Genomic DNA, 25,805 nt, shown 5'->3' with positions numbered 1-25,805 from the left:
CCAGATTAGTTAGTGGAGCTATTCTCGTTGAGCTCATTTCTCTTCTCCATCCTCTGGCTGGACATGACATATGAGGGGAGATGAAGAGGACCTGCTCACCAGCCCCTTCTTCAGTCAGAAATCTACTGGTGGCCTGTTTGATTTGAGTCCTGGCTTGCAGATTGTGACCTTGAACTCTGCTGTAGGTGGTGTCCCTTTCTTGCTAGTTGATGGAATTGCTGATTTTCTTGCTACCCAAGCTGAAGCAGGTTCTTGGAAACGACTGGCCAGATGCCTGAGGTATCTTTAGTCTGCCTAGGCTGAAAATAAAGTGGGGAAATCCAGCGAATGGAATGTGTTCAGCCAAAGTTAGGCACATCCTGCCTTTGTTCTCAGGCCCATTTGAATTCTTACAGATGGATCAGCATAAGCCCTACTATGTGAGAGCTAGAAGGGCTCCCAGTGGACACATCTAGTCCAAATTTATATTTCACACATGAGGAATACTGAGGAGTGGAGACACACATGACTTTCCGAAGGGCACGAAGCTATGGAGTGGTGAAACTAGGACCACAAAATAGTGTGAAACGCTGTCTCTTAAAAAAAGTGAACTGAGGAAAAGAACTGTCCGTTCCTTGCCAAATTATAGGTGCCCAATTACCTTATTCATCTGACCCTCCAATTTTCTTTGGTCTCCACTCCCAATCTAAACTACATGTTGCTTCCAGGTCTGCCATTTAGCCTCCCTCAAACCACTTGAGTCACTGAGCCTGTTTGCAGACCCCTCTTAAACTGTCCACCTGAGATGGGAGAAAATCATGAGGCTAGGGATGGAACATAGCATAGAGAAAAATAGGATTCTTTCCTTTTTTTTTTTTTTTTTTGGAGAGGCAGACTTAGGGAAGACTGTGTTGCCCCAAGCTGGTCTTGAACTCCTTGCCTCAAGCAACCTCCCACCTCAGCCTCCAAAAGTTGTGGGATTACAGATGGGAGCCACCATGCCCAGGACAGGATTCTTGACAGAGAACCTATCCTGCCTGGGGCCACTGCAGCCCAGGCTGTGGACATGGCAGCAATCTGTTCAACATAAGCCCTATCAGGCAGGTAGTACTGGGCTGAGTAGCACTGTGTAGGTCCTCTGTAAATGTTTGCAAGCAGGGGCCGGGCACGGTGGCTCATGCCTGTAATCCCAGCACTTTGGGAGGCCAAGGCAGGCGGATCACAAGGTCAGGAGTTCGAACCAGCCTGACCAACATGGTGAAACCCCATCTCTACTAAAAATACAAAAATTAGCCGGGCATGGTGGCGTGCGCCTGTAATCTCAGCTACTCAGGAGGCTGGGGCAGCAGAATCACTTGAATCCAGGAGGCGGAGGTTGCAGTGAGCTGAGACAGTGTCACTGCACTCCAGCCTGGGCAACAGAGTGAGACTCCATTTCAAAAAACAAAACAAGACAAAACAAAAAAAGTTTGCAAGCATGGCCTCAACCCCTAACCTCTCAGGGGTTCCTCCAAAGTGAATAGGAGCCATGACCCTGTTTACTAGGCCTTGGAAAGTAGGGGAAAGGCTGATGGAAACAAGTCTAGCTCATGCCTGGAACCACTTCAGAATCTGGGAAAGCTGCTGGGTCCTGTGTCCCTGGCTTTGTCCAGCAAGGTCACCTGCAGACAGGGCAGAGTCCAAGAATAGTCTGATCTTTCTGACACTTTGAAGTAATACAACTGATCTCAAGTGTTCACTCCAACCTTTGTCCTCATTTCCCCAGTTTCATGGGAAAAGGATGTGTATGTATAGGAGGTGTGCTGATTTTCCAGAATCTTCTTTGTTCCCATTCTTTTAAGTTCCCAGGCTGACATTGTGGGCTTTATGGGGTGGCTGTGCTCCCAACACAGACACATACAGTTGACCAGGTTAGGACTTGGTGTGTGTATGTAGGGAACAATGCAAAAGGAAAATTTTCAATAGCTTTTACTTTTGTTTTTGCTGATCTCTCCCTAGGTATAATCACAGGCTGAAGTACAGCTATGGGAAACCCCAGTTACAGGTCCCCTATCTCCTTCCTGCCACTCAACACAACACCTCAGGAGGACTAAAAAAAGAAACACATCAATCATCATAAATTGCTCAATGACTCTGGAATGTTCTGTTTCTATTGCTGTCTCCTTTGCTGCTTCTACTCTTTTCTTCTTTTCCTAGAGACGGGTTCTTGCTTTGTTGCCCAGGCTGGTGGTGCAATCATATAGCTCACCGCAGCCTCAAACTCCAGGGCTCAAGGGATCCTCCTGCCTCAGCCTCCCTAGTAGCTGGGACTACTAGGGAGTGCCACCACGCTCAGCTATTTGAAAGATTTTAAAATATTTTTGTTGTGGAGACAGGGACTCGCTTTGTTGCCTAGACTGGTCTCAAACTCCTGGCTTCAAGCAATCCTCCTGCCTCAGTCTTCCAAACTTCTGGGATTACCGGCTTGAGCCATGGCACCTGCCATTGCTTCTATGTAAACACTAACTAACACACCCAAACTAGGCTTTTAAGGTGCTTTCCCTCAATGGAGTCACAGTCTTTCTTCATTCTTTACAATGGGGTCAGACATATTCAACCTTAGATTGCCAGTCTCTATCACTTGATGCTGTAGGGAATTCAGTCGGCCTGTGTGAATGCAGTTGGGGAATTTTTTGAAGGTTCTTCTATACCCCATCTTACGGCTTTCAAATGCTCAGTAGGGTTGCTATGATAGCATGCCTTCTTATTCAGTTCCTATTCTGGACACGCAGCTTGCCCGTGACTGTTGCATGTCAAGTGGCTGGAACCAATCAGCTCATCTAAGGCATCCTCAGAAGCCAATCAGAGCCTCGGAAAGTGACCTCACCCAAGGGAGAGCTCTGTGGGCGAGACAGCATCTCTCAGATCTGTGAGTGTCCCTAAGTCACTCCCTTCCTCCCCACCCTCCTTACTTCCTGTAAAACAACACCGCCTACCTCCCTTCCCCCAAAGAAAGGGAGTGAGAAAGGCTAACTAAATTCCACAAAGGGAAGAACCAAAAGGGAAACTGCAACTCAGCCACACACTGGTTTCTGTTACTGGAGAATAGGATACTTAGGGGGGCTTGCTCTGCACAGACATACCTTTCAAAGTGGCATCTCCAGGATCTGGAAGAGGAGGGAGTATGGTGGATAAGTCAGCTCCTCCTCCCTCCTCATACCTGGTTTTCTTGCCTTTCTCCACAAAAATAGCTGTAATCATTTTTTGTAAATAAGGACAACATCAAGGTCAAGTGTGGGAAAGACAGGGCCTATGTCCTTGTGAACATGTGTGAACAGACACAATCACGTCCTTGTGGCCTGAGGACCAGAGGCTCAGAAGTCAGCTGGTCTGCAGGGGGCATAGGCTGTTCTCTACAATTTACTTTGTGTTACCCTACAGATGAGGCCTTGAATATTCCTTGGCTGGGCTAGATTGTGAATATATGTCCCACCATGGGGGTAGAAGGGAAGGGACAAAAGACAAGCGGGCTGTAACCCTCCAGTATGTCACACCAGACCCTGCTTAGTTAAGCATTTCCTTCATTCCTCCAGCCCTCTATCACCAGGCCTCACCCACAACAGACAGATAAAAACACTTTATTTAAAAGTATAAAACCAGGCTTCCTCCTTCAAACTGCTCCCACCCCTAATTATCTCCACAAAGAGCTATACAAATTGGGCAGGGTTATGCGTACAGTCATCTCAGCTCTAACAATCCCAGTTCTTTCAATTCTCCTTTCTCCCTTCATACAATTGAGATGTTTGTCCTTTGCACTTTCCCCAAGATAGCAAAGGTGATACAAATGTGGAAGGAGGGGAAGCGTAGAAAATAAACTGTCATCGTCCTCTATTCCCATCTCCAGGGACCAGACAGATTATATGAACTCTGACCAAATGATTTGCTTGTCTGAAAAAACAAATAATAGGGACAGTTACTCTCTGTATCCTAAAGAAAGACACGAGGGTCCAGAGTACTTCTTCAGTATATAGCCTCGTCCATATTGTCATCACTGTCACCACCAAAGTCCTCTCCATTGTCAAAATATGACATGATGTAATCAGTTTCCTGAAATGGAAAAAAAAAAAAAAGTAAAAGTCAATTTGGCATTCACCTTCCTTCCTGTGTACCAGACGCCTTTCCTCCCAGTCACACCATTCCAGGCCTGAGACATCTCTTCCAGCTGTAGTTTGGAGAAGGGGGGCAGATGAAGTAGAGGGAAGCCCCTACTCTGTGGGGCACTATCTCTGTTGGCATGCCAACCCTCTGAGGAGAGCATCCCTAGTATAAGGAGGGTAAAGGGAGGGGGACTAAGGTGGAAGGAGTCCCCTTCACCTCTTCGTGTTCTTCTTCATCATACTCTTCTTCTTCCTCCTCTTCCTTCTCTTCTTCTTCTTCTTTCTCCTCATCCTCCTCTGAAGTTACTTCTTCTTCCTTCTTCTCCAGGGTCTCATGTGGGGATGAATAGGAATAGAAACTCAGGTTCAGTTCACAGAAGGGAAAAATTGAGGCACACGTGGGCCAAGAGAGAGGGAATGGATCCAGGGCTCAGGAGGTCTCTATGCACACTTCCTCCTCACCTCTAGTTTCTGTATTGTTTCCTCCTTATCTTCTGTGGTTTTAGGGGGCCTCTTGGGGAGCAGAATTGTAATCCCTGGTGGAGAGATCAAAACGTGAACCGTCAGAGAGCAAATTTTGCCAGCTTTATAGCCCAATCTCATGCAAAGAACATGTCACTCTGCTGCCCTCATGTGGCTACTATGACATTTAGCAACAACACTTGGTAGATTGGGTATAGGAACTGGGATGGAAGGTGAGACCAGCAGCAGCCTCCGCCCTCAGGCTGATGAAGGAAACCTCTCTTCTCCCTCCTTTTTCCAGATACACTCACGTTCTTTCTGCAGCTTCCGCACTCGGATCTTTAGCTCTCGGGGTAGACGCCGCCAATCTGGAAATAGTGGGAATGTAAATGTCAATAGGACCCTGCCTGGGGTCTCCAGTGAATACTGACTGGTTTTAAAGGGGGGGTGAGGGTTTTAAAGGAGAGGAAGGAAGGGGCTGGGTCAAAGTTGTTCAGAACAAAACTGTGGCTTGGATATCTCCTGAGTAGTGGGAACTATTTAATAGCTTTTTCAGGTAGAATCTGAGAGTGTTTTGGAACATAACTAAGGCTCTAGCTTGCAGATGCTGGATCGGGGAATGGGGTGGGGACATGGGCGTGGTGGAAATGGCTTGAAACATCTCATGCATTTGAAAGAAGGGCAGTCAATTAAAGGGCCCATCACCTACCAGGGTTCCAATCGATGGCATTGTCAATCGGACCTGACATCTGATATTTGTCGGAATAACGCTCCACATCTGAGGGGTGGAAAGGTCAAAGTTTTATCCCTTCAGAGACCCAGAACAGGACTGTTCCTGAGAGTCCAGCCCTCTCAATACTCAGGAATTATCTGTTTCCTTACCCCAAACCCAGAGCCCAGGGGGTCAGCTTCAGTGAGGACCTTATCACTCTTTTTTTTTTTTGAGACAGAGTCTCGCTCTGTCGCCCAGACCGGAGTGCAGTGGCGCGATCTCGGCTCACTGCAAGCTCTGCCTCCCGGGTTCATGCCATTCTCCCACCTCAGCCTCCCGAGTAGCTGGGACTACAAGTGCCCGCCAACACACCCGGTTAATTTTGTTTTTGTGTTTTTAGTAGAGACGGGGTTTCACCGTGTTAGCCAGGATGGTCTCGATCTCCTGACCTTGTGATCCTCCCACCTCGGCCTCCCAAAGTGCTGGGATTACAGGTGTGAGCCACCGCGCCTGGTCTACTTTTTTTTTTTTTTTTTTTTTTTTGAGACAGAGTCTCGCTGTGTTGCTCAGGCTGGAGTGCAGTGGTGCAATCTCAGCTTACTGCAACTTCCACCTCCCAGGTTCAAGCGATTCTCCTGCCTCAGCCTCCTGACTAGCTGGGACTACAGGCGCACACCACCACGCCTGGCTAATTTTTGTATTTTTAGTAGAGACGGGGTTTCACCATGTTGGCCAGGATGGTCTCAATCTCCTGACCTCGTGATCCACCCAGCTCGGCCTCCCAAAGTGCTGGGATAATGCGCCCGGCCCCTGATCACTCTTCTAACCTGTTCCTTTTCCACCTAAAATTATGATTTTTTTTTTTTCAGACAGAATCTCACACTGTCACCCGGGCTAGAGTGCAGTGGCGCAATCTCAGCCCACTGCAACCTCCGCCTCCCAAGTTCAAGCAATTCTTGCCTCAGCCTCTCAAGCAGCTGAGATTACAGGCACCTGCCACCAGGCCTGGCTAATTTTTTTGTATTTTTTGTAGAGACGGGGTTTCACTATGTTGGCCAAGCTGGTGTTGAACTCCTGACCTCGTGATCTGCCCACTTCAGCCTCCCAAAGTGCTGGGATTCTAGGTGTGAGCCACCACACCTGGCTGTTTTTTTTTTTTTTTTTTTTTTTTTTTTTTGAGACAGAGCCTTGCTGTGTCACCCAGGCTAGAGTGCAGTGGCAAGATCTCAGCTCACTGCAACCTCCACCTGCCAGGTTCAAGCGATTATCGTGCCTCAGCCTCCTGAGTAGCTGAGACCACAGGCACACACCACTGTGCCTGGCTAATTTTTATATTTTTAGTAGAGACAGGGTTTCACCATATTGGCTAGGCTGGCCTCAAACTCCTGGCCTCAAGTGATCCACCCATGTCAGCCTCCCAAAGTGCTGGCCATTACAGGCGTGAGCCACCGCACACGGCCATGATTATTTTTTTTTTTTCTGTCCCTTAGTTCAAAGGCATGGCTGTATTAAGAAATAGCGTGGTGCAGTGGAAAATATGCTAGCGAATAAGAAACCCGGATTTCAGTATTCTCTTGTTGGTTGGTGCTTATAATATCCAGATTGTTGAAAATTTTGCTGAGCGCAGTGGCTCATGCCTGTAATCCCGGCACTTTGGGAGGCCAAGGCAGGAGAATCTGTTGAGCCCAGAAGTTCAAGACCAGCCTGGACAACATAAGGATACCCCATCTCTATTTTACAAAAAAATAAAAAATATGTAATTTTTTAGAAAATACATCCCCCTACTTATACACGTGAAATGGGATTTTAATATTTAACCTCCTGCTGTCCCAAGACTATCATGAGACTCAAAACAAACCATGAATACTATAATGCATTTCAGATGCAGGAGTAACTATTATGATCTCCCCAGTTAGATAGTATGCTTCCTGTGCGTCTCTGGCCCTCAGTGGTGCTAAGCACAGGGCACTCCCCATGGAAGGCACTCAGAATATGATGCTAGCATTCCAACTGACCTCTCTTGGGGACAGCTGGCCGGATGAAGTAGGGGAGCTGCCTCATGGCTCCTCGTAGCTCCTGCTTCAGTGCCAGGACATATTCCCCTTCCTCTCCTGAGGGCAAAGGTACTGGGCGGAACTCCAAGGGCTAAAGAGGCAAGGGCAGTGGTCAGTTCAGGGAGAAAATGCTAGTACAAATTTAGGAAGACCCCTCCTCCCAATTTAATCTAACACTCCCACTGAGCAGAGGGCCAAAAGAGAATGGGGGGAGTAACATATTATTTTGAAAGCTGGGGAGAAGTAAAGGTGGACACTTCTTTGCCTGCAAAACATCCCTGTGCATTGGGAGTATAGAGACAAAGAGGGCTAAGGTGAGGATGGTTTTATGATGGTCCAGGAGGAATTCAGAATCATGTACAGTCAGCCAGGGGCACATGAGAGTCTGGGAAGGGAGTGGAGAGACTCACAGGGAAGAGTGGAGAAGGCTGCAGGGTGGGTGGGGGCAAAGCATCCCCTTTCCCAATGCCCACGGCCTCCATGTTGAAGGTCAACTGGCCCCGGCCACGACCCCGGCCCCCACCCCGGCTGGCCATGGTGGAGGGGACCTGGGTGTTCAGAGATTCAGTGAAAAAACCTGATAAAGACAAAAACAAAGAGAAAAAGAAATGTAGTAGAATGGACAGGAAGCCAAGGAGGTACAAGACATTCAATCTTTTATCTCTGGGATATGAAAAGTTAATGTCATTCAACAAATTTTGACTGAGAAGGCACAGTGTCAGAGAGAGAAATTCTGGAAATATAAACATGAATGAGACATGGTCTCCCAAACAGGTCAGATAATTACAATATACTTTAGCACAAAGGAGAAAGTGCTTAGACCTTTGGACAAAACTCTACATCCCTAAGACAATTTGATGTTTATCTCTATCTCCATTTCTTTTTTTTTTATTTTTAGAGATGCTCTGTCACCCAAGCTTGAGTGCAGTGGTGCAATCACAGCTCACTCTAACCTTGAACCCCCGGGCTCGAGTGATCCTCCTGCCTCAGCCTCCTAAAGTGCTGGGATTACAGGCATGAGCCACCGCGAGAGGCCAAATTGATCTTTTTAAACACCACTTGGAAGCACAGAATCTTAGAATTGGGAGGATACTTATAGAGGTCATCTAGTCTAAACCCCTCCCAGTGCAGGACTTCATTCTGTAAATTGTTTTATTGTTGTTTGGTGTGTCTGTCTTTTTTTTTTTTTTTTTGAGATAGAGTCTCACTCTGTTGCCCAGGCCGGAGTGCAGTGATGCAATCTTGGGTCACTGCAACCTCCGCCTCCCAGGCTCAAGTGATCCTCCTGCCTCAGCCTCCTGAGTAGCTGGGACTATAGGCATGTGCCACCAAGACCGGCTAATTTTTGTTTTTTTTTTTTTTTTTTTTTTTTTTTTTGAGACGGAGTCTCGCTCTGTCGCCCAGGCTGGAGTGCAGTGGCGCAATCTCGGCTCACTGCAAGCTCCGCCTCCCGGGTTCACGCCATTCTCCTGCCTCAGCGTCTCCGAGTAGCTGGGACTACAGGCGCCCGCCACCACGCCCGGCTAATTTTTTTTTTGTATTTTTAGTAGAGACGGGGTTTCACCGTGGTCTCGATCTCCTGACCTCGTGATCCACCCGCCTCGGCCTCCCAAAGTGCTGGGATTACAAGCGTGAGCCACCGCGCCCAGCCTAATTTTTGTATTTTTGTAGAGACAGGGTTTCGCCATGTCACCCAGGCTGGTCTCGAACTCCTGGACTCAAGTGATCCACCTGCTTGGGCTTCCCAAAGTGCTGGGATTACAGGTGTGAGTCACCACCCCGGCCCTACTTTGTGAATTGTTATTCAGCTTTTGGTGGCATTTCCCTAAAGAGATGGTATCCATTCTCCCCCAAGACAGTATATTCCACTGTGATCAACACGGATGAATCCTAAGTTTTTCCTTCTACTGAATTTTCACTCTGTCTCTTATCATCAATCCTGAGCAACCAGTCAGAGGCAGCTAGGATGGGGGAATAAAATCACCAGATGAAAAGAAAACTTGAGAGAAATGATATCCCAGTAGCAACGAGCACACCTAGCACCCAGATCTTGGTTTCTAATACAATTTTCCAATAAAAGGAACCAGGGCTCCCTGGACTACTAGCTGATTCTAGGATAGGGTAGGAAATACACAGTATGAGTCTAGAGCATCTTGAGATGCCAAAAAGTAAGTAACTGCTCAAAGCAACAACCACACTCACATACTGGTGGGGTTAGCTGGGTGCAGTGGCTCATTCCTATAATCCCAGCACTTTGAGAGGCTGGAGCTGGCAGATCACTCGAGCCCTAGGAGTTTGAGACCAGTCTGGACAAGAGGGCAAAACCTCGTCTTTACAAAAAATACAAAAATTAGCCAGGCATGGTGGCATGCACCCGTGGTCACTGGGTGATCCTTCCCTACTGGGAAGGATTGCTTGAGCCGGGGAGGTTAATGCTGCAGTGTCATGGTTGCACCACTGCACTCCAGCCTGGGTGGCAGAGTAAAGACTGTCTCAAAATCAAACAAACAAAAAGCAAAAAAAAAAGAAAAAATAAATAAACATATTGATGAGGCTATGTCAAAGGGACGTAAGAGCCAACTGAAAAAGTTTCCAATGGCCAAAGCTGAAACAATTTGAGGAACAAAATAAATAAAGCAGTATTAGATTATAACCCCAAAGTATAAGATAAATATCTGTGAATCCATAGTGATATAAATAAATGACTGAATTTATTTATATGGGGGAAAAAAGACAAATCTCTCATGTAGAATTGTTTTTTTTTTTTTTTGAGACGGAGTCTCGCTCTGTCGCCCAGGCTGGAGTGCAGTGGCGCAATCTCGACTCACTGCAAGCTCCGCCTCCCGGGTTTCCGCCATTCTCCTGCCTCAGCCTCTCCGAGTAGCTGGGACTACAGGCGCCCGCCACCACGCCCGGCTAATTTTTTTTTATTTTTTTATTTTTAGTAGAGATGGGGTTTCACTGTGGTCTCGATCTCCTGACCTCGTGATCCGCCCGCCTCGGCCTCCCAAAGTGCTGGGATTACAAGCGTGAGCCACCGCGCCCGGCCGTAGAATTCTAAATAAAATATGTAGACACTCCATCCTAAATGGGAGCAGGGGAGCATAACTCCCCACTTTTTTTTTTTTTGAGATGGAGTTTCACTCTTACTGCCCAGGCTGGAGTACAACGGCACGATCTCGGCTCGCTGCAACCTCCACCTCCCGGGTTCAAGCTATTCTCCTGCCTCAGCCTCCCAAGTAGCTGGGATTACAGGCATGTGCCACTACGCCCGGCTAATTTGTATTTTTAGTAGAGACGGGGGTTTCTCCATGTTGGTCAGGCTGGTCTCAAACTCCCAACCTCAGGTGATCCACCCACCTTGGCCTCCCAAAGTGCTGGGATTCAGGCGTGAGCCACCTCACCGGCTACAACTTCCCACTTCTTATGTGTGGACTGTGTATAGGGAATTTCTCTCTCTCTCTCATATATATACACCCAGGCTGGAGTGCAGTGGTGCAATCTCAGCTCACTGCAACCTCTGCCTCCCAGGTGCAAGCGATTCTCCTGCCTCAGCCTCCTGAGTAGCTGGGATTACAGGCGCACCCACTACACCTGGCTAATTTTTGTATTTTTAGTAGAGACGGGGTTTCACCATGTCTGGTCTTGAACTCCTGACCTCATGATCCGCTGCCTCAACCTCCCAAAGTGCTGGGATTACAGGCGTGAGCCACTGCACCCGGCCCTCATTCAATATAATTTAGGAAATCAGGAGGAATATCTTTACAGTGGAGAGACCAGAAAAACACTACTTCAACCAGATGAGCAAGGTCAGCATCAGTAGTCATAAATCATGTTTTCGGTATGTGCCCTTAAAATTATATGATAAAATGGCACTTCACCTCTGTGATCATCCTCCTAAAAACCCATAACCCCAGACTAATAAAGTGAAAAACATCAGACAAATTCCAGCAGAAAGGCATCCTACAATATACCCAACTCCTCAAAACTGTCAGTCATCAAAAACAGTAAAGTCTGAGAAACCCGTCACACTTAAGAGGAGCCTAAGGAGACGTGACAACTAAATATAATGTGGAATCCTAAATGGGATCCATGTACAGAAAAAGAGCAAGAAGTAAAAACCAAAGAAATGTCAATCAAGTATCAACCTTAGTTAATAATTATGAATCAGTATTCATTCATTAATTGTAACAAATATACTAATCTACTTTTTTTTTTTTTTTTTTGAGATGGAGTTTCCCTCTTGTTGCCCAGGCTGGAGTGCAATAGCGCGATCTCGGCTCACTGCAACTTCTGCCTCCCAGGTTCAAGCGATTCTCCTGCCTCAGCCTCCTGAGTAGCTGGGATTACAGGCGTGCACCACCACGCCTGGCTAATTTTATACTTTTTTTTAGTAGAGAGGGAGTTTCTCCATGTTGGTCAGACTGGTCTCCACCTCCCGACGAGGTGATCCATCCGCGTCGGCCTTCCAAAGTGCTAGATTACAGGTGTGAGCCACTGCGCCCGGCCTTTTTTCTTTTTTGAGACAGAGTCTCCCTCTGTAGCCCAGGTTGGAGTGCAGTGGTGTGATCTCGGCTCACTGCAACCTCCGCCTCCCGGGTTCAAGCGATTCTCCTGCCTCAGTCTCCGAGTAGCTGGGATTACAGGAGCCCGCCACGGCGCCTGGCTAATTTGTTTTTGTGTTTTTAGTAGAGACGGGGGTTTCACCATCTTGGCCAGGTTGGTCTTGAACTCCTGACCTCGTGATCCACCCGCCTCAGCCTCCCAAAGTGCTGGGATTACAGGCGTGAGCCACCGCGGCTGGCCAATCTACAATGTTAATAATAGGGGAAACTGTGCACTGGGACAAATGGGAACTCTTGGTACTATCTGCTAAATTTTTCTGTAAGTCTGAAACTGTTCTAAAATATATAATCTATTAATTAAGGCCGGGTGCGGTGGCTCACGCCTGTAATCCCAGCACTTTGGGAGGCCGAGGCGGGCGGATCATGAGGTCAGGAGATCGAGACCATCCTGGCTAACACAGTGAAACCCCGTCTCTACTAAAAAATACAAAAAACTAGCCGGGCGTGGTGACGGGCGCCTGTAGTCCCAGCTACTCAGGAGGCTGAGGCAGGAGAATGGTGTAAACCCAGGAGGCAGAGCTTCCAGTGAGCCGAGATCGCGCCACTGCACTCCAGCCTGGGCAATAGAGTGAGACTCCGTCTCAAAAATAATAATAATAATCTATTAATTAAAGCAAAAACAAAAACAAAAAAAACTCGAGGCTGGGCGTGGTGGTTCACACCTATAATCCCAGCACTCTGGGAGGCTGGGTTGGGATGACTACTTAAGTCCAGGAGTTTGAGACCAGCCTGGGCAACATAGTGAGACCCCATCTCTACAAAAAAATAAAAAAATTAGCCAGGCATGGTGGCACATGCCAGTAGTCCCAGCTGCTTGGGAGACTGAGGTGGAAGGATTGCTTCAGCCCGGTAGATAAGAGGATTCAGTGAGCCATGATCATGTTCACTGCACTCACCCTGGGTGACAGAGACCTTGTCTCAAAACAAAAAGCTAAAACAAAAATCAAGTAGCAATTCAAAATTCACAAGAGATTAGTTGGTGAAAAAAATATTTAGGCTGGGTGTGTTGGCTCACACCTGTAATCCCAGCACTTTGGGAGGCCGAGGCGGGTGGATCATCTAAGGTCGGAAGTTCAAGACCAGCCTGACCAACATGGTGAAACCCTGTCTCTACTAAAAATACAAAAATTAGCTGGGCGTGGTGGCGCATGCCTGTAATCCCAGCTACTTGGGAGGCTGAGGCAGGAGAATCGCTAGAACCCAGGAGGCGGAGGTTGTGGTGAGCCAAGATCATGCCATTGCACTCCAGCCTGGGCAACAGGAGCGAAACTCCATCTCGCAAAAAAAAAAAAAAAATTAAAAATAATACGTAGAAGGTAATCTTCTGTCAGAAATACATACACACATATGAATTAAAAATCTGTTATAGAAGGATATGTACCAAAAATTAACAATGGTTAATTTGAAGGATGAGGTTTTTTTGAATTTTTTCTGGTGGGGAGAGTTGTGTATCTTTTTTTTTTTTTGAGACAGAGTCTTGCTCTGTCACCCAGGCTGGAGTGCAGTAGTGCGATCTCAGCTCACCGCAGCCTCCACCTTACGGGTTCAAGCAATTCTCCTGCCTCAGCCTCCCGAGTAGCTGGGATTACAGGCGCACGCCACCATGCTCGGCTAATTTTTGTATTTTTAGTAGAGACTGGGTTTCGCCATGTTGGCCAGGCTGGTCTCAAACTCCTGACCTCGTGATCTGCCTGCCTTGGCCTCCCAAAGTGCTGGGATTACAGGCATGAGCCACCATGCCCAGCCAGGTTATTTATACTTTAAGTTTTTTTCTATACTGAATAGAATACTATAATAACATTAAAATATTAATTTAAAAATTTTTGGCTGGGCATGGTGGCTCATGCCTGTAATCCCAGCACTTTGGGAGGCCGAGGCAGGCGGATCACAAGGTCAAGGGATCGAGACCATCCTGGCCAACATGGTGAAACCACGTCCCTACTAAAATACAGGCCGGGCGCGGTGGCTCACGCTTGTAATCCCAGCACTTTGGGAGGCTGAGGCGGGCGGATCACGAGGTCAGGAGATCGAGACCATGGTGAAACCCCGTCTCTACTAAAAATACCAAAAAAAAAATTAGCCGGGCGTGGTGGCGGGCGCCTGTAGTCCCAGCTACTCGGAGAGGCTGAGGCAGGAGAATGGCATGAACCCGGGAGGCGGAGTTTGCAGTGAGCCGAGATTGTGCCACTGCACTCCAGCCTGGGTGACAGAGCAAGACTCTGTCTCAAAAAAAAAAAAAAAAAAAAAAAAAAAAAAAAAAAAAAAAAAAATTAGCTGGTCATGGTGGCGTGCACCTGTAGTCCCAGCTACTCGGGAACCTGAGGCAGGAGAATCGCTTGAACCTGGGCGGTGGAGGTTGCAGTGAGCCGAGATGGCACCACTGCACTCCAGACTGGCAACAGAGCAAGACTGTGTCTCTCAAAAAAAAATTTTTAAATGGGCCAGGTGTGGTGGTTCATGGAGGTAATTTCAGCACTTTAGGAGGCCAGGGAAGGAGGATCACTTGGGCCCAGGAGGTCGAGGCTGCACTGAGCTATGATCACACCACTGTGCACCAGTCTGGGCAACAGGGTGAGACCGTGTCTCAATAAATAAATAGATAAATAAGATTTAAATGTAGTAACAGAATACTAAAGTAGATTAATAATCTGTAGCTAGGAGAGGGTAGAAAATGTATATCTGAGGAATCTGGGAAGTTTCAAGCCCAACTGCCATAAAAAATTTGAGGAAACGATGGCAATCTGTTTGAAAAGAACATATTAAGGGAGAGAAGATGTCTCATGGAGACTAGAGAAATAATAAGAATTTGTCGGCTGGGCATGGTGGCTCATGCTTGTAATCCCAGCACTTTAGGAGGCTGAGGTGGGCGGATCACGAGGTCAGGAGTTCAAGACCAGCCTGACCAACACAGTGAAACCCTGTCTCTACTAAAAATACAAAAAATTAGCCAGGCATGGTAGTGCACGTCTGTAATCCCAGCTACTTAGGAGGCTGAGGCAGGAGAATAACTTGAACTCAGGAGGCAGAGGTTGCAGTGAGCCAGGACTGTGCCACTGCACTTCAGCCTGGGCAACAGAGCAAGACTCCGTCTCAAAAAAAAAAAAAAAAAAGAATTTGTCACCATGTCTTCAGCCCCTTTTAAGCGAGAGAACATTCTAACCAGCTGGTTAAGTATCTTTCCACTTGACAGGTATAGTTCTGGCAGTGGAGATAGGAGCTGCTGTGATTGCAAAGCAATGAAGAGTCAATAAACGGCCATGAGCTTTGAGGTTAGACAAATTCAACACCATTTCTACATATTAAATGAGTGATCCTCTAAGAATACAGGGGAAAAAGAAGACAAAATTTTATTTAATCCAGGTTGGGAAATAAACCATCCATCTGCCCCATTCATCTTAGGAATCTACAGGGAGTCTCTGCTATTTAAGATTGTGATGGAGTTAAAATTCTTAGGGATACTTAAGGTCTCCCATAATCTAGTCACAATCTGCTCCTCCTTAATATCAACCTTTCCAGAGAGTTTACCTCTTTACTCTGTTTTACTCCAAACAACACTCATATACACTATGTTCATTCCCAATTATTCATACCTATATATTGTGGTAGAAGTTACTGAGAGGCAGGTTTCAACTAAATATACAGAAAAACACAAACAATCACATCAAATTTAAGGAAGGCAGTACATGTAGAGGTTAAGAATATGGTTTTGAATCCCAGTTCAATTTCCTAGCTACAAAACTCTAGTAATTTATTTATTGTCTCTAAACCTGTTTCCTCATCTGTAAAATGGGAATAAAAATAACAATAATAGAATCATTTCACTCAACAAATATTTATTGAGTGCTTACTATGTGCCAGGCACTGTTCTAGATTCTATGGATATAGCAGTGTGCAAAACAGACAAAAATTTGCTGCACCCACGGAGTTTAAATGGAGCTTTCATTCCAGTGGAGTCATTAGCAAACAAACAATACTTCACGCCATGAGACTAGGTGAGACCCCTAAAGGAGTGGATGTGGATAGAGAAAATAAGAAATCCAGGCACTGAGGCCTAGGGCATACTGATGTGTAGAATTTGCTATACATGTAATAAATAAAGCAAGAAATTAACACCCTTAAAATCTTGGAAATCCAAATTTAAAAAAATCATCTCAATAGAAAAAATGGGCAAAGGGGATGAACAGACAACTGGCAAGGAGAATGGCCATGTCTGGGCATGGTGGCTCATGCCTGTAATCCAGGGTTTTGGGAGGCCAAGGTGGGCAGATCACTTGAGGCCAAGAGTTCATGACCAGCCTGGGCAACATAGAGAAACACTGTCTCTACTAAAAATACAAACAATTAGCCAGGCACAGTGGTACACTGTGGTGTACACACCTTTAATTCCAGCTACTCAGGAGGCTGAGGCATGAGAATCACTTGAACCCAGGAGGTAGAGGTTGCAGTGAGCTGAGATCTCACCACTGCACTCCAGCTTGGGCAACAGAGCAAGACTCTGTCTCAAAAAAAAAAGAGAGAGAGAATGGCCAATAAAACCACTCTTCACCTATGAAAGTGACAAAGATTTATTTTTTTTATTTTTTATTTTTTTTTTTTGAGACGGAGTCTCGCTCTGTCGCCCAGGCTGGAGTGCAGTGGCGCGATCTCGGCTCACTGCAAGCTCCGCCTCCTGGGTTCATGCCATTCTCCTGCCTCAGCCTCTCCGAGTAGCTGGGACTACAGGCGCCCGCCAACACGCCCGGCTAACTTTTTTGTATTTTTAGTAGAGACGGGGTTTCACCGTGGTCTCGATCTCCTGACCTCGTGATCCGCCCGCCTCGGCCTCCCAAAGTGCTGGGATTACAAGCGTGAGCCACCGCGCCCGGCCTGAAAGTGACAAAGATTTAAATAATAAGCAGGCTGTCATGAGTTTTTTTCAAATGGACACTCTCATACCTCACTGGAAGGACTATAAACATAATATTTCAAGGGGAGCAATTTGTCCACTTAAATCAACAGCCTTTGAAATGTTTATATCCCTAATCCAGCAATCCCACTTTAAAAATATATTCCAAAGACATCAACAGATATACAGCCACAGATATAAGTAAAAGGATATTCATCGAAGAGCTATTTATGGTAGCAAAAATTCTGAAATAACTGAAACAATCTAACAATAAATGAATGGTTAAAAAATACCCATTTAGGCCGGGCGCGGTGGCTCACGCTTGTAATCCCAGCACTTTGGGAGGCCGAGGCGGGCGGATCACGAGGTCAGGATATCAAGACCACGGTGAAACCCCGTCTCTACTAAAAATACAAAAAATTAGCCGGGCGTGGTGGCAGGCGCCTGTAGTCCCAGCTACTCGGAGAGGCTGAGGCAGGAGAATGGCGTGAACCCGGGAGGCGGAGCTTGCAGTGAGCCGAGATTGCGCCACTGCACTCCAGCCTGGGCGACAGAGCGAGAAAAAAAAAAAAAAAAAAAAAATACCCATTTAATTTATTTATTTTCTTTTTTTTTTTTTTGAGACAGTTTCGTTCTTGTCATCCAGGCTGGAGTGCAATGGCGCGATCTCAGCTCACCACAACCTCCACCTCCCGGGTTCAAGTGATTCTCCTGCCTCAGCCCCCCGAGTAGCTGGGATTACAGGCATGCACCACAATGCCTGGCTAATTTTTTTTGTATTTTTAGTAGAGATGGGGTTTCTCCATGTTGGTCAGGCTGGTCTTGTACTCCTGACCTCGTGATCCACCCGCCTCGGCCTCACAAAGTGCTGGGATTACAGGCACGAGCCATCACGCCCGGCCTCTTTTTTTTTTTTTTTTTTGAGACAGGTTCTTGCTCTGTCGCTTAGGCTGAAGTGCAGTGCAGTGGCAATCTTGGCTCACTGCAGCCTCGACTTCTCCAGCTGAAGCAACCCCCCACCTCCACCTCCTGAGCAGCTTGAACTACAGGACTGAGCCACTATGCTTGGCTATTTTTTTTTTTTTTTTTTTGTAGTTTTTGTAGAGACAGGGTTTTGTCATGTTGCCTAGACTGGTCTTGAACTCCTGGGCTAAAGTGATCTGCCTACCTCAGCCTCCCAAAGTGCTGGAATTACAGGCATGAGCCACCACGCCCAGCCAGAAATGGCTTACTTTTAAGAATGCTACCAATTCCACTGTAAAAGGACAGATTTCCCTCTTTTTTTTTTTTTTTTTTTTTTGAGACGGGGTTTTGCTCTTGTTGCCCAGGCTGGAGTGCAATGGTGCGATCTCGGCTCACTGTAACCTCTGCCTCCTGGGTTCAAATTATTCTCCTGCCTCAGCCTCCCCATTAGCTGGGATTACAGGCATGCGCCAACACACCCAGCTAATTTTTGTATTTTTAGTAGAGACAGAGTTTCTCCATGTTGGTCAGGCTGGTCTCCAACTCCCGACCTCAGGTGATCCGCCCGCCTCGGTCTCCCAAAGTGCTGGGATTACAGGCATGAGCCACTGTGCCCAGCCAGATTTCCCTCTTTTACAGTGGAAGTGTGGAATGCATTTCCTTTAGCTATATATTTCTTTTTTTTTTTTTTTTTTTTTTTTTTTTTGAGACGGAGTGTTGCTCTGTCGTCCAGGCTGGAGTGCAGTGGCGCAGTCTTGGCTCACTGCAAGCTCCGCCTCCTGGGTTCACGCCATTCTCCCGCCTCAGCCTCTCCGAGTAGCTGGGACTACAGGCGCCCGCCACCACGCCCGGCTAATTTTTTTGTATTTTTAGTAGAGACGGGGTTTCACCGTGGTCTCGATCTCCTGACCTCGTGATCCGCCCGCCTCGGCCTCCCAAAGTGCTGGGATTACAAGCGTGAGCCACCGCGCCCGGCCTAGCTATATATTTCTAATTTAGAATATCTGTTGGATATTGACTAAAGAATGGGTATCAAAAAATGGAATGACCTACAAGAGAGATAAGAGAGTTCCCTTACTAAAGATATTTACATAGAAGCTGGGTAAAAATTTACTAAATAGGGTTTGTAAGAAGGATGCATGGCTCTAGTAGAGGATTCCCTACGATCAGCATGATTTAGCATTGTGTCTGGCATATAATAGGTGCTCAATAAATATTTGTTAAATGAATAAATACATTATTTCTTTTTTTTTTTTTTTTTTTGAGACGGAGTCTCGCTCTGTCGCCCAGGCTGGAGTGCAGTGGCGCAATCTCGGCTCACTGCAAGCTCCGCCTCCCGGGTTGACGCCATTCTCCTGCCTCAGCCTCTCCGAGTAGCTGGGACTACAGGCGCCCGCCACCACGCCCGGCTAATTTTTTGTCTTTTTTAGTAGAGACGGGGTTTCACCGTGGTCTCGATCTCCTGACCTCGTGATCCGCCCGCCTCGGCCTCCCAAAGTGCTGGGATTACAAGCGTGAGCCACCGCGCCCGGCCAATACATTATTTCTATGGGCCTTTCCAAACTTGAGAACTTGTGATCCATAAAGCCTCCCCTCACCATTCCAGTTCTCCTTGCTTTCTTCCTTGTCTAGATTGTAGAAACAATTATGAAACACTAATATTATGAACCACTAATTTAATGGCTTTTAATTACATACTGTATTGTCTTTTATTGTTCCCTAGTTATGTTAGGAGTTTAAATTCTGCCTCCCCAAAAAGAGTGCTAGTTACCAGAAATCAATTCTATTTAGCCAACTCTTTTTTTTTTTTTTTGAGACGGAGTCTCGCTCTGTCGCCCAGGCTGGAGTGCAGTGGCGCGATCTCGGCTCACTGCAAGCTCCACCTCCCAGGTTCACGCCATTCTCCTGCCTCAGCCTCCGAGTAGCTGGACTACAGGCGCCTGCCACCACGCCCGGCTAATTTTTTGTATTTTTAGTAGAGACGGGGTTTCACCGTGTTAGCCAGGATGGTCCCGATCTCCTGACCTCATGATCCCTCCCGCCTCGGCCTCCCAAAGTGCTGGGATTACAGGCGTAAGCCATCGCGCCCAGCCACTATTTAACTAACTTTTATTGGGCACTATATATTAACTACTAGCACCTGTCCTACAAAACCTTCTAAAAGGCATAGAAACGTTAAAGAGAGAGAGTGCACTAAGTGTCCTAATAAAGGTATACACAAAACGCTATCGTAGACGGGGGAACAATTCATTTTGCAAGAAAGGCGGCCCAGGAAAACTACAGGTAGCATTTCAGCTAGTCTTCATAGATAACAGGAGTTTGTCAGGCTCTTGGGATAATATTAATAGATTAGGGGGAAGTTGATGCTATAGCAAGGAGAGGTACAAGAGGCTGTCTTGTTTTCTGCTTTAATGTCTCTCCCCATGCGCGACAGAAAACTACCATTCTCTAGTATACAGTCAATACAGAAATGGGAGCCCAGGGGAGAAAGGGTAGGGAGCCAGAAGGGGGCTGATCCAACAACCTGACGGAAAGCATTGTCTATTTCGCAGCCTGGCCGGGATGAACAAGTTTGGCAAGTGTCGGACCGAACCAGGTCAGAGCCACCAGGTCGGAGCCTTACCTGCTGCCCCTCTCCCGCGCGGAGCCCAAGCCTCGGCCAACTTGAAATGTACTGGGCTTCCTCAAGTCGGTGGCGTTCTAAGCCCGCCTCCCGGAGCTCCCTATTGGTGAGTTTTCTCGGCCAATGCAGGAGAAGCCGAGGAGGGAAGTCCGCCCTCTTGAAGCCTAGGAAGAGAAGGAGGGAGGGAGCGAGTAAGCCCGGAACCGAAGCTTGCGAAGCGGGTCGCAGAGAGAGATGGGGGTTGCAGAATCACCTGGGGTCACTTATTTCCGGCCTCACTCCAGATGAAGGAGCCACTAGCCGGCGAGAGTTCACCGAGGGAACGTGACACTCATATCTCATCGAGGGACCGTGTTGAGGGAGCCCCTACAGAGAGGCCAAAGGAGGAGAGGGCCTACGGAGAAATGAACCCCTGTAAAAGCTGCTCTTTAGGGATCAGTCTTTTTGTGACTCTAGCTTCATAGCTTGGTCTCTCCATTACTCCAGCCTTCCTTTCAATCATACACTGTCTCTCTCCAGCACCACCAATGGATACTTCTTTTCTAAAAATGTTTTTCTGTGGGTTGCTGCCGTGTCTGTGAGAAGGTGGGCAGAGGGTTTGAGAAAGGAAGGATTTGGGATCAGAGTACCAGGGTTGGGGAGACAGGGGAGGAGCCCAGCTTTTTCTGCATTTTCCACTACTTTCCACTTCCTGCGAGCTCCTTGGGAAAGCCAGCAGAGTGGAAGGAGTGCTATTTTCACAGAAAACAGAAACAAGGGAGAAAGCGTTCAGAATAGAGATGAAATCTAGGAGTTAGTCAAGAACATCCCAGATGTCAGAGAAAATGGCCTGTAGACTGGGAGGCTGTAGGTGTAGTGGCAAGCGCCCAGTCTTTGCCATAGGACAGAAACATAGCTGTGAAGCTTTGGAGAACTTGCTTAACCTTATTAAGTCTGTTTCCTCATCTGTAACAAGAAGATGATAGTTCCTATCTTATAGAGTTGTGAGAATTGAAAATAGTGTATGTAAAGCACATGGCACATAGTTGACACGTGTCCAAGAAATAACTAGTAAAAATGGGTAGCTTCCTGCAAATGTTTCTCTCTCCCATCCCTGGGAACATTATCTTCAGTATCTTGCATCTGGGGGGCCTCCAGCCTCTGAGTTAGCTCAGGACCCTGAGTGAACTTTTTAAATCCTTAGGATTTTTCTTTTTCTCCCTCTTCCCTTGGTGCCTTCCAGCTGGACACAAACACATTCCTAAAATATGTGGATGGAAGCTATGGTAACCATGGAGACAGGGCAGGTGGCAAGGAGAGGCAGAGACAGTGTGAGAGACCAATAGACAGATAGGAAGAGAGAAGATATAAGGAACGTTTCAGACAGAGATCTTCAAGCAAGATGGAAAAAATAAGACGTCTAAGCAAGATTAAAGAGATGCAATGTGAGAGAGTGTATTACAAGGTTCGCTCTTCTTCCTGCCCCTTTCCTATCTCCCTGCCCACAATAATACGGGGTGGAGGCACCTGGGAATGTTCCTTTCCGTATCTAAAAGTGCCCCCATATCCTTCCTCATAATTATCTAAGAGGTCTATATAAGGGAGCTGAGGTCCAAGTTTCTCTGCGATGGGTGTTCCGTTTTTGAGAGATGGGGCAGGGGTGTATCTGTGTCTGACTCCAGGCTGGACCGTGCTCTCCTTCACAATTAAACTACAGGAAGAAAGCCACATCTGTTGCCTCTCTGCACAGTATGGACACCGGCTGTGGATCCAAAAAGCCTTTCTACACCTTTCTTGCACAGTGTGCCATGTGCCGTGTGTGGCAGGTCAGGTCTGGCGCACAGGAGCGCATAAACACACCAAGTGCGGAGAATGGAGATCTGCTGAAGCTCAGCGAAGAATCTGGATGATGGTCCCTGTCTGGGTCGCGGAGGAGTCTCCTAAGGAACACTTAGGTTTGTTGGGGCTGAGGGGAGGTCGGATAAGAAAAGGAAGTCAGGATTGGAGCCTCTAGGTTTTTGAGGGTTTATGTGTGCATGAGTGGGGGAGCAGTTTGGTGCCTGACGCCCCCACCCGCAGAGACTAGGCTATAAATAGCACAGCAGAGCTCCGCCCCCCCCCCCCCCCCCCCGCCAAGCTTCTCTCCTCCCGAGCCGGCGCTGTGCCCGGGGCGCTCCGGGAGGAGGGACCAGGATCCGGCGCCGGGGCGCAGATACTGACACCAAGGGAGTCCGGGTGCCCCCCCTCCACGCCATGCGGGCCCCCAGGAACCTGGCTCCGCCACCTCGGCTGCCCCGTGGCCACGGCCCCAATCCTGGCCAGGCGGAGATTCTGCGGACATTCAGGTATCTATCTGGGCGCACAGCCTGGGAGGGGAAAGAGCAAGGAGTGATGGGGAACATCGCAGGGGCAAAAGAACCCCCCAATTCTCCCTCCACCCGTTTTAGGTCTCGAATGCAGGCTGCTTACCTCCCCCCACTCAATTTTTGGGGTTGTGGCAAGCTAAAAGAGGTTAGGAATGAGAATACATGTGTGACTGTAGGGTACATGTATGTGGGTGGGTGGCGTTCAGCATCCTAGAAAGAGGGATCCCAAGTATGGATAAGAAAAGGGGGATAGAGGAAAGGTCTGATAAGCCATGGGGTGAGGGTGGGGGTGCGGACATCCCTGCGCGTGCACGAACGCATTTGCACGCGCGCTAGTCCTTCAGTGCGGGGGCACCCTTCCCACCTCCTCAGGCATGCGCTGCGGGGGAAGGGCCGGCTCAAAGGCATGAGTTAGAGGAAGGACTGTATGCCGTGAAGGTATCCCCCACCCCACGCTGGGTCCCTGCGTCGGTGCCTCAGTTTCCCTGCCGAATCTATCAATAAGATGTCTCTCTTGCAGGGATCGGCTTCGTCACTGAGACCTCAGGCCTCTGCCAGCCACTCCCCCTCCCCATACCCCTAGTCATCCTCGGCAGGTCTCAGTCCCGGCTCCATCTGTGCCCTTGCCCCAGCCGCAGCTATGTTGCACACCGAGGGCCACGCTCTGCTTCGGGCTGTGGGTCAGGGTAAGCTACGCTTGGCCCGTTTGCTTCTGGAGGGAGGCGCCTACGTGAATGAGGGTGATGCGCAGGGGGAGACTGCGCTAATGGCAGCCTGTCGGGCCCGCTACGACGACCCCCAGAACAAGGCACGCATGGTACGCTACCTCCTGGAGCAAGGAGCGGACCCCAACATCGCAGACCGATTAGGGCGCACGGCGCTCATGCACGCCTGCGCCGGGGGTGGGGGCGCCGCGGTGGCCTCGCTGCTCCTTGCCCACGGCGCAGACCCCTCAGTCCGAGATCACGCGGGTGCCTCGGCTCTTGTCCACGCCCTGGACCGCGGGGACCGCGAAACCCTTGCCACACTGCTGGACGCCTGCAAGGCCAAGGGCACGGAGGTCATCATCATCACCACCGATACCTCTCCGTCAGGCACCAAGAAGACCCGGCAGTATCTCAATTCTCCACCATCCCCAGGGGTGGAGGACCCTGCTCCCGCCTCTCCTAGCCCGGGGGTCTGCACGTCGCCCTCGGAAATCCAACTGCAGACCTCAGGAGGAGGAGGGCGTGGGATGTTGTCCCCTCGCGCCCAGGAAGAAGAGGAGAAGCGGGACGTATTTGAATTCCCTCTTCCTAAGGCCCCCGATGACCCATCCCCTTCCGAGCCGCTCCCCAAACCACCACGCCATCCCCCAAAACCACTCAAAAGGCTCAACTCCGAGCCGTGGGGCCTAGTGGCCCCTCCTCAACCAGTCCCACCCACCGAAGGGAGACCGGGGATCGAGCGCTTGACTGCCGAACTCAATGGCCTGACCCTGACCGGTCGACCCCGTCTTTCCCGACGTCACAGCACCGAAGGCCCTGAGGACCCGCCGCCATGGGCGGAGAAAGTGACTAGCGGGGGTCCTCTCTCTCGGCGAAACACAGCACCAGAAGCTCAGGAGTCTGGTCCCCCTTCAGGGCTGAGGCAGAAACTGAGCCGCATGGAGCCAGTGGAGCTCGACACCCCTGGACACCTTTGCCCTGACTCGCCTGAGTCCAGCCGCCTGTCCCTGGAGCGCCGCCGATATAGCGCCTCCCCGTTGACCCTCCCTCCAGCTGGCTCGGCTCCCTCTCCGCGCCAGTCCCAGGAGAGTCTGCCAGGGGCAGTATCTCCGCTAAGCGGACGGAGGCGGAGTCCGGGGCTGCTGGAGCGGAGGGGCTCGGGGACGTTGCTCCTGGACCACATCTCGCAAACGCGGCCGGGTTTCCTACCCCCTCTCAACGTCAGTCCCCACCCTCCCATCCCTGACATTCGCCCACAACCCGGAGGTCGGGCGCCTTCGTTGCCTGCCCCTCCTTATGCCGGGGCGCCAGGCTCTCCCAGGACCAAGCGCAAACTGGTGAGACGCCACTCCATGCAGACTGAGCAGATCCGCCTGCTAGGGGGCTTCCAGAGTCTAGGTGGGCCTGGGGAGCCAGGGCGCTGAGAGGAGTGAGAGGAGCCAAGGAGGGTGGGGATTAGGACCTTAATGGGATAGGTGGGAGAACCAGCTCACACACACACCACGAACATAGGGATCTCTTGCATGTGCTCATGGGTGCACAGTGCACCCACACATGGTTAAACATGTGTCCATAAGCACAGTATTCTTATTAGCAAGAAAGAATAAGTACTCTATTTACTGGGTATATAGACACATGTATTCATGCCCTGGTCATTTCACGTGCATATGGGATTACTTGTGTACCTACAGGCACAGCACATCAATAAACACACAGGGCTAGGGTCCCAAACTCTCTTGCACTTTTTCAGAAGCAGTAGGGAACCCTTACTTATGGGCAGTCTCCGATGTCTTTGCCCTCCTGCAGAAGCAATCCCTTGCTTTCCATGTATGCCCTGCAACACAGCCTATCATGATTTTGCACACTCTACTCTCTCCGTGAACATCCCAGCCCGTTCTGCAGGTCTTGCTTCTTTCTCCAGGCCTGGCTCCTTACTCACACCCTGCTTCCAACCCCAACCACTTTTCAGGATATCTTTTTCACTCTTCTTGGGGGTTCCTGCAGCAACCCCCAGCCTCAGTTCTGCTGCTGTCTTTACTGCTCTGAACTTCACTTCTCAACGTCCTGCTTTTTATTCCCACCCTGTTCCTCCAACAACTACAACAGATTGTCTCATTTTCCCAGGGGGTGGGTCATGGGCTCTAAGCTGCTCTTCTGTCTGTCTGAGCTTATGAACACCCCCACAGGTAGAAGTGGGGAGAAACCCTAAATCACTCCTCTCTCCACTTGACATATCAAATAAATGTGTTCAGAAGTCTCTGTTTTGTCACTTCTGCCTGGAGATGTGGGTATGGGGAATGAGGAATGGGGAGGG

General features: G+C 48.8%; 2 protein-coding genes across 3 annotated transcripts; one reads left to right on the top strand and one right to left on the bottom strand.

Annotated features, from left to right (window-relative positions):
- Nucleotides 1–3,580: 3,580 nt before the first annotated feature.
- On the bottom strand, nt 3,581–20,611 carry POLR3GL (RNA polymerase III subunit GL). Of its 2 annotated transcripts, XM_063625986.1 has the most exons (8): nt 20,440–20,611; nt 7,754–7,920; nt 7,305–7,434; nt 5,287–5,355; nt 4,889–4,945; nt 4,578–4,651; nt 4,333–4,446; nt 3,581–4,065 (listed from the first exon to the last, which is right to left on the bottom strand). In XM_063625986.1, the coding sequence occupies exons 2-8, from the start codon at nt 7,877–7,879 to the stop codon at nt 3,979–3,981; spliced, it is 657 nt and encodes a 218-aa protein (XP_063482056.1). In that variant the 5' UTR covers nt 7,880–7,920; nt 20,440–20,611; the 3' UTR covers nt 3,581–3,978. The 2 variants fall into 2 exon arrangements, with proteins under 2 accessions (XP_063482056.1, XP_063482057.1); XM_063625987.1 differs by lacking the exon at nt 5,287–5,355 and having other exon boundaries at nt 20,440–20,546.
- Nucleotides 20,612–23,424: 2,813 nt separating this feature from the next.
- On the top strand, nt 23,425–25,748 carry ANKRD34A (ankyrin repeat domain 34A). The gene has a single exon (XM_063625932.1). The coding sequence runs from the start codon at nt 23,425–23,427 to the stop codon at nt 24,913–24,915; it is 1,491 nt and encodes a 496-aa protein (XP_063482002.1). The 3' UTR covers nt 24,916–25,748.
- Nucleotides 25,749–25,805: the final 57 nt, after the last annotated feature.

The sequence above is a fragment of the Symphalangus syndactylus genome, chromosome 12 (genome assembly GCF_028878055.3).
Source record: "Symphalangus syndactylus isolate Jambi chromosome 12, NHGRI_mSymSyn1-v2.1_pri, whole genome shotgun sequence".
Classification (NCBI taxonomy): domain Eukaryota; kingdom Metazoa; phylum Chordata; class Mammalia; order Primates; family Hylobatidae; genus Symphalangus; species Symphalangus syndactylus.
The sequence above is the reverse complement of the archived record's forward strand: the minus strand, read 5'-3'. Positions and strand labels throughout refer to the sequence as shown.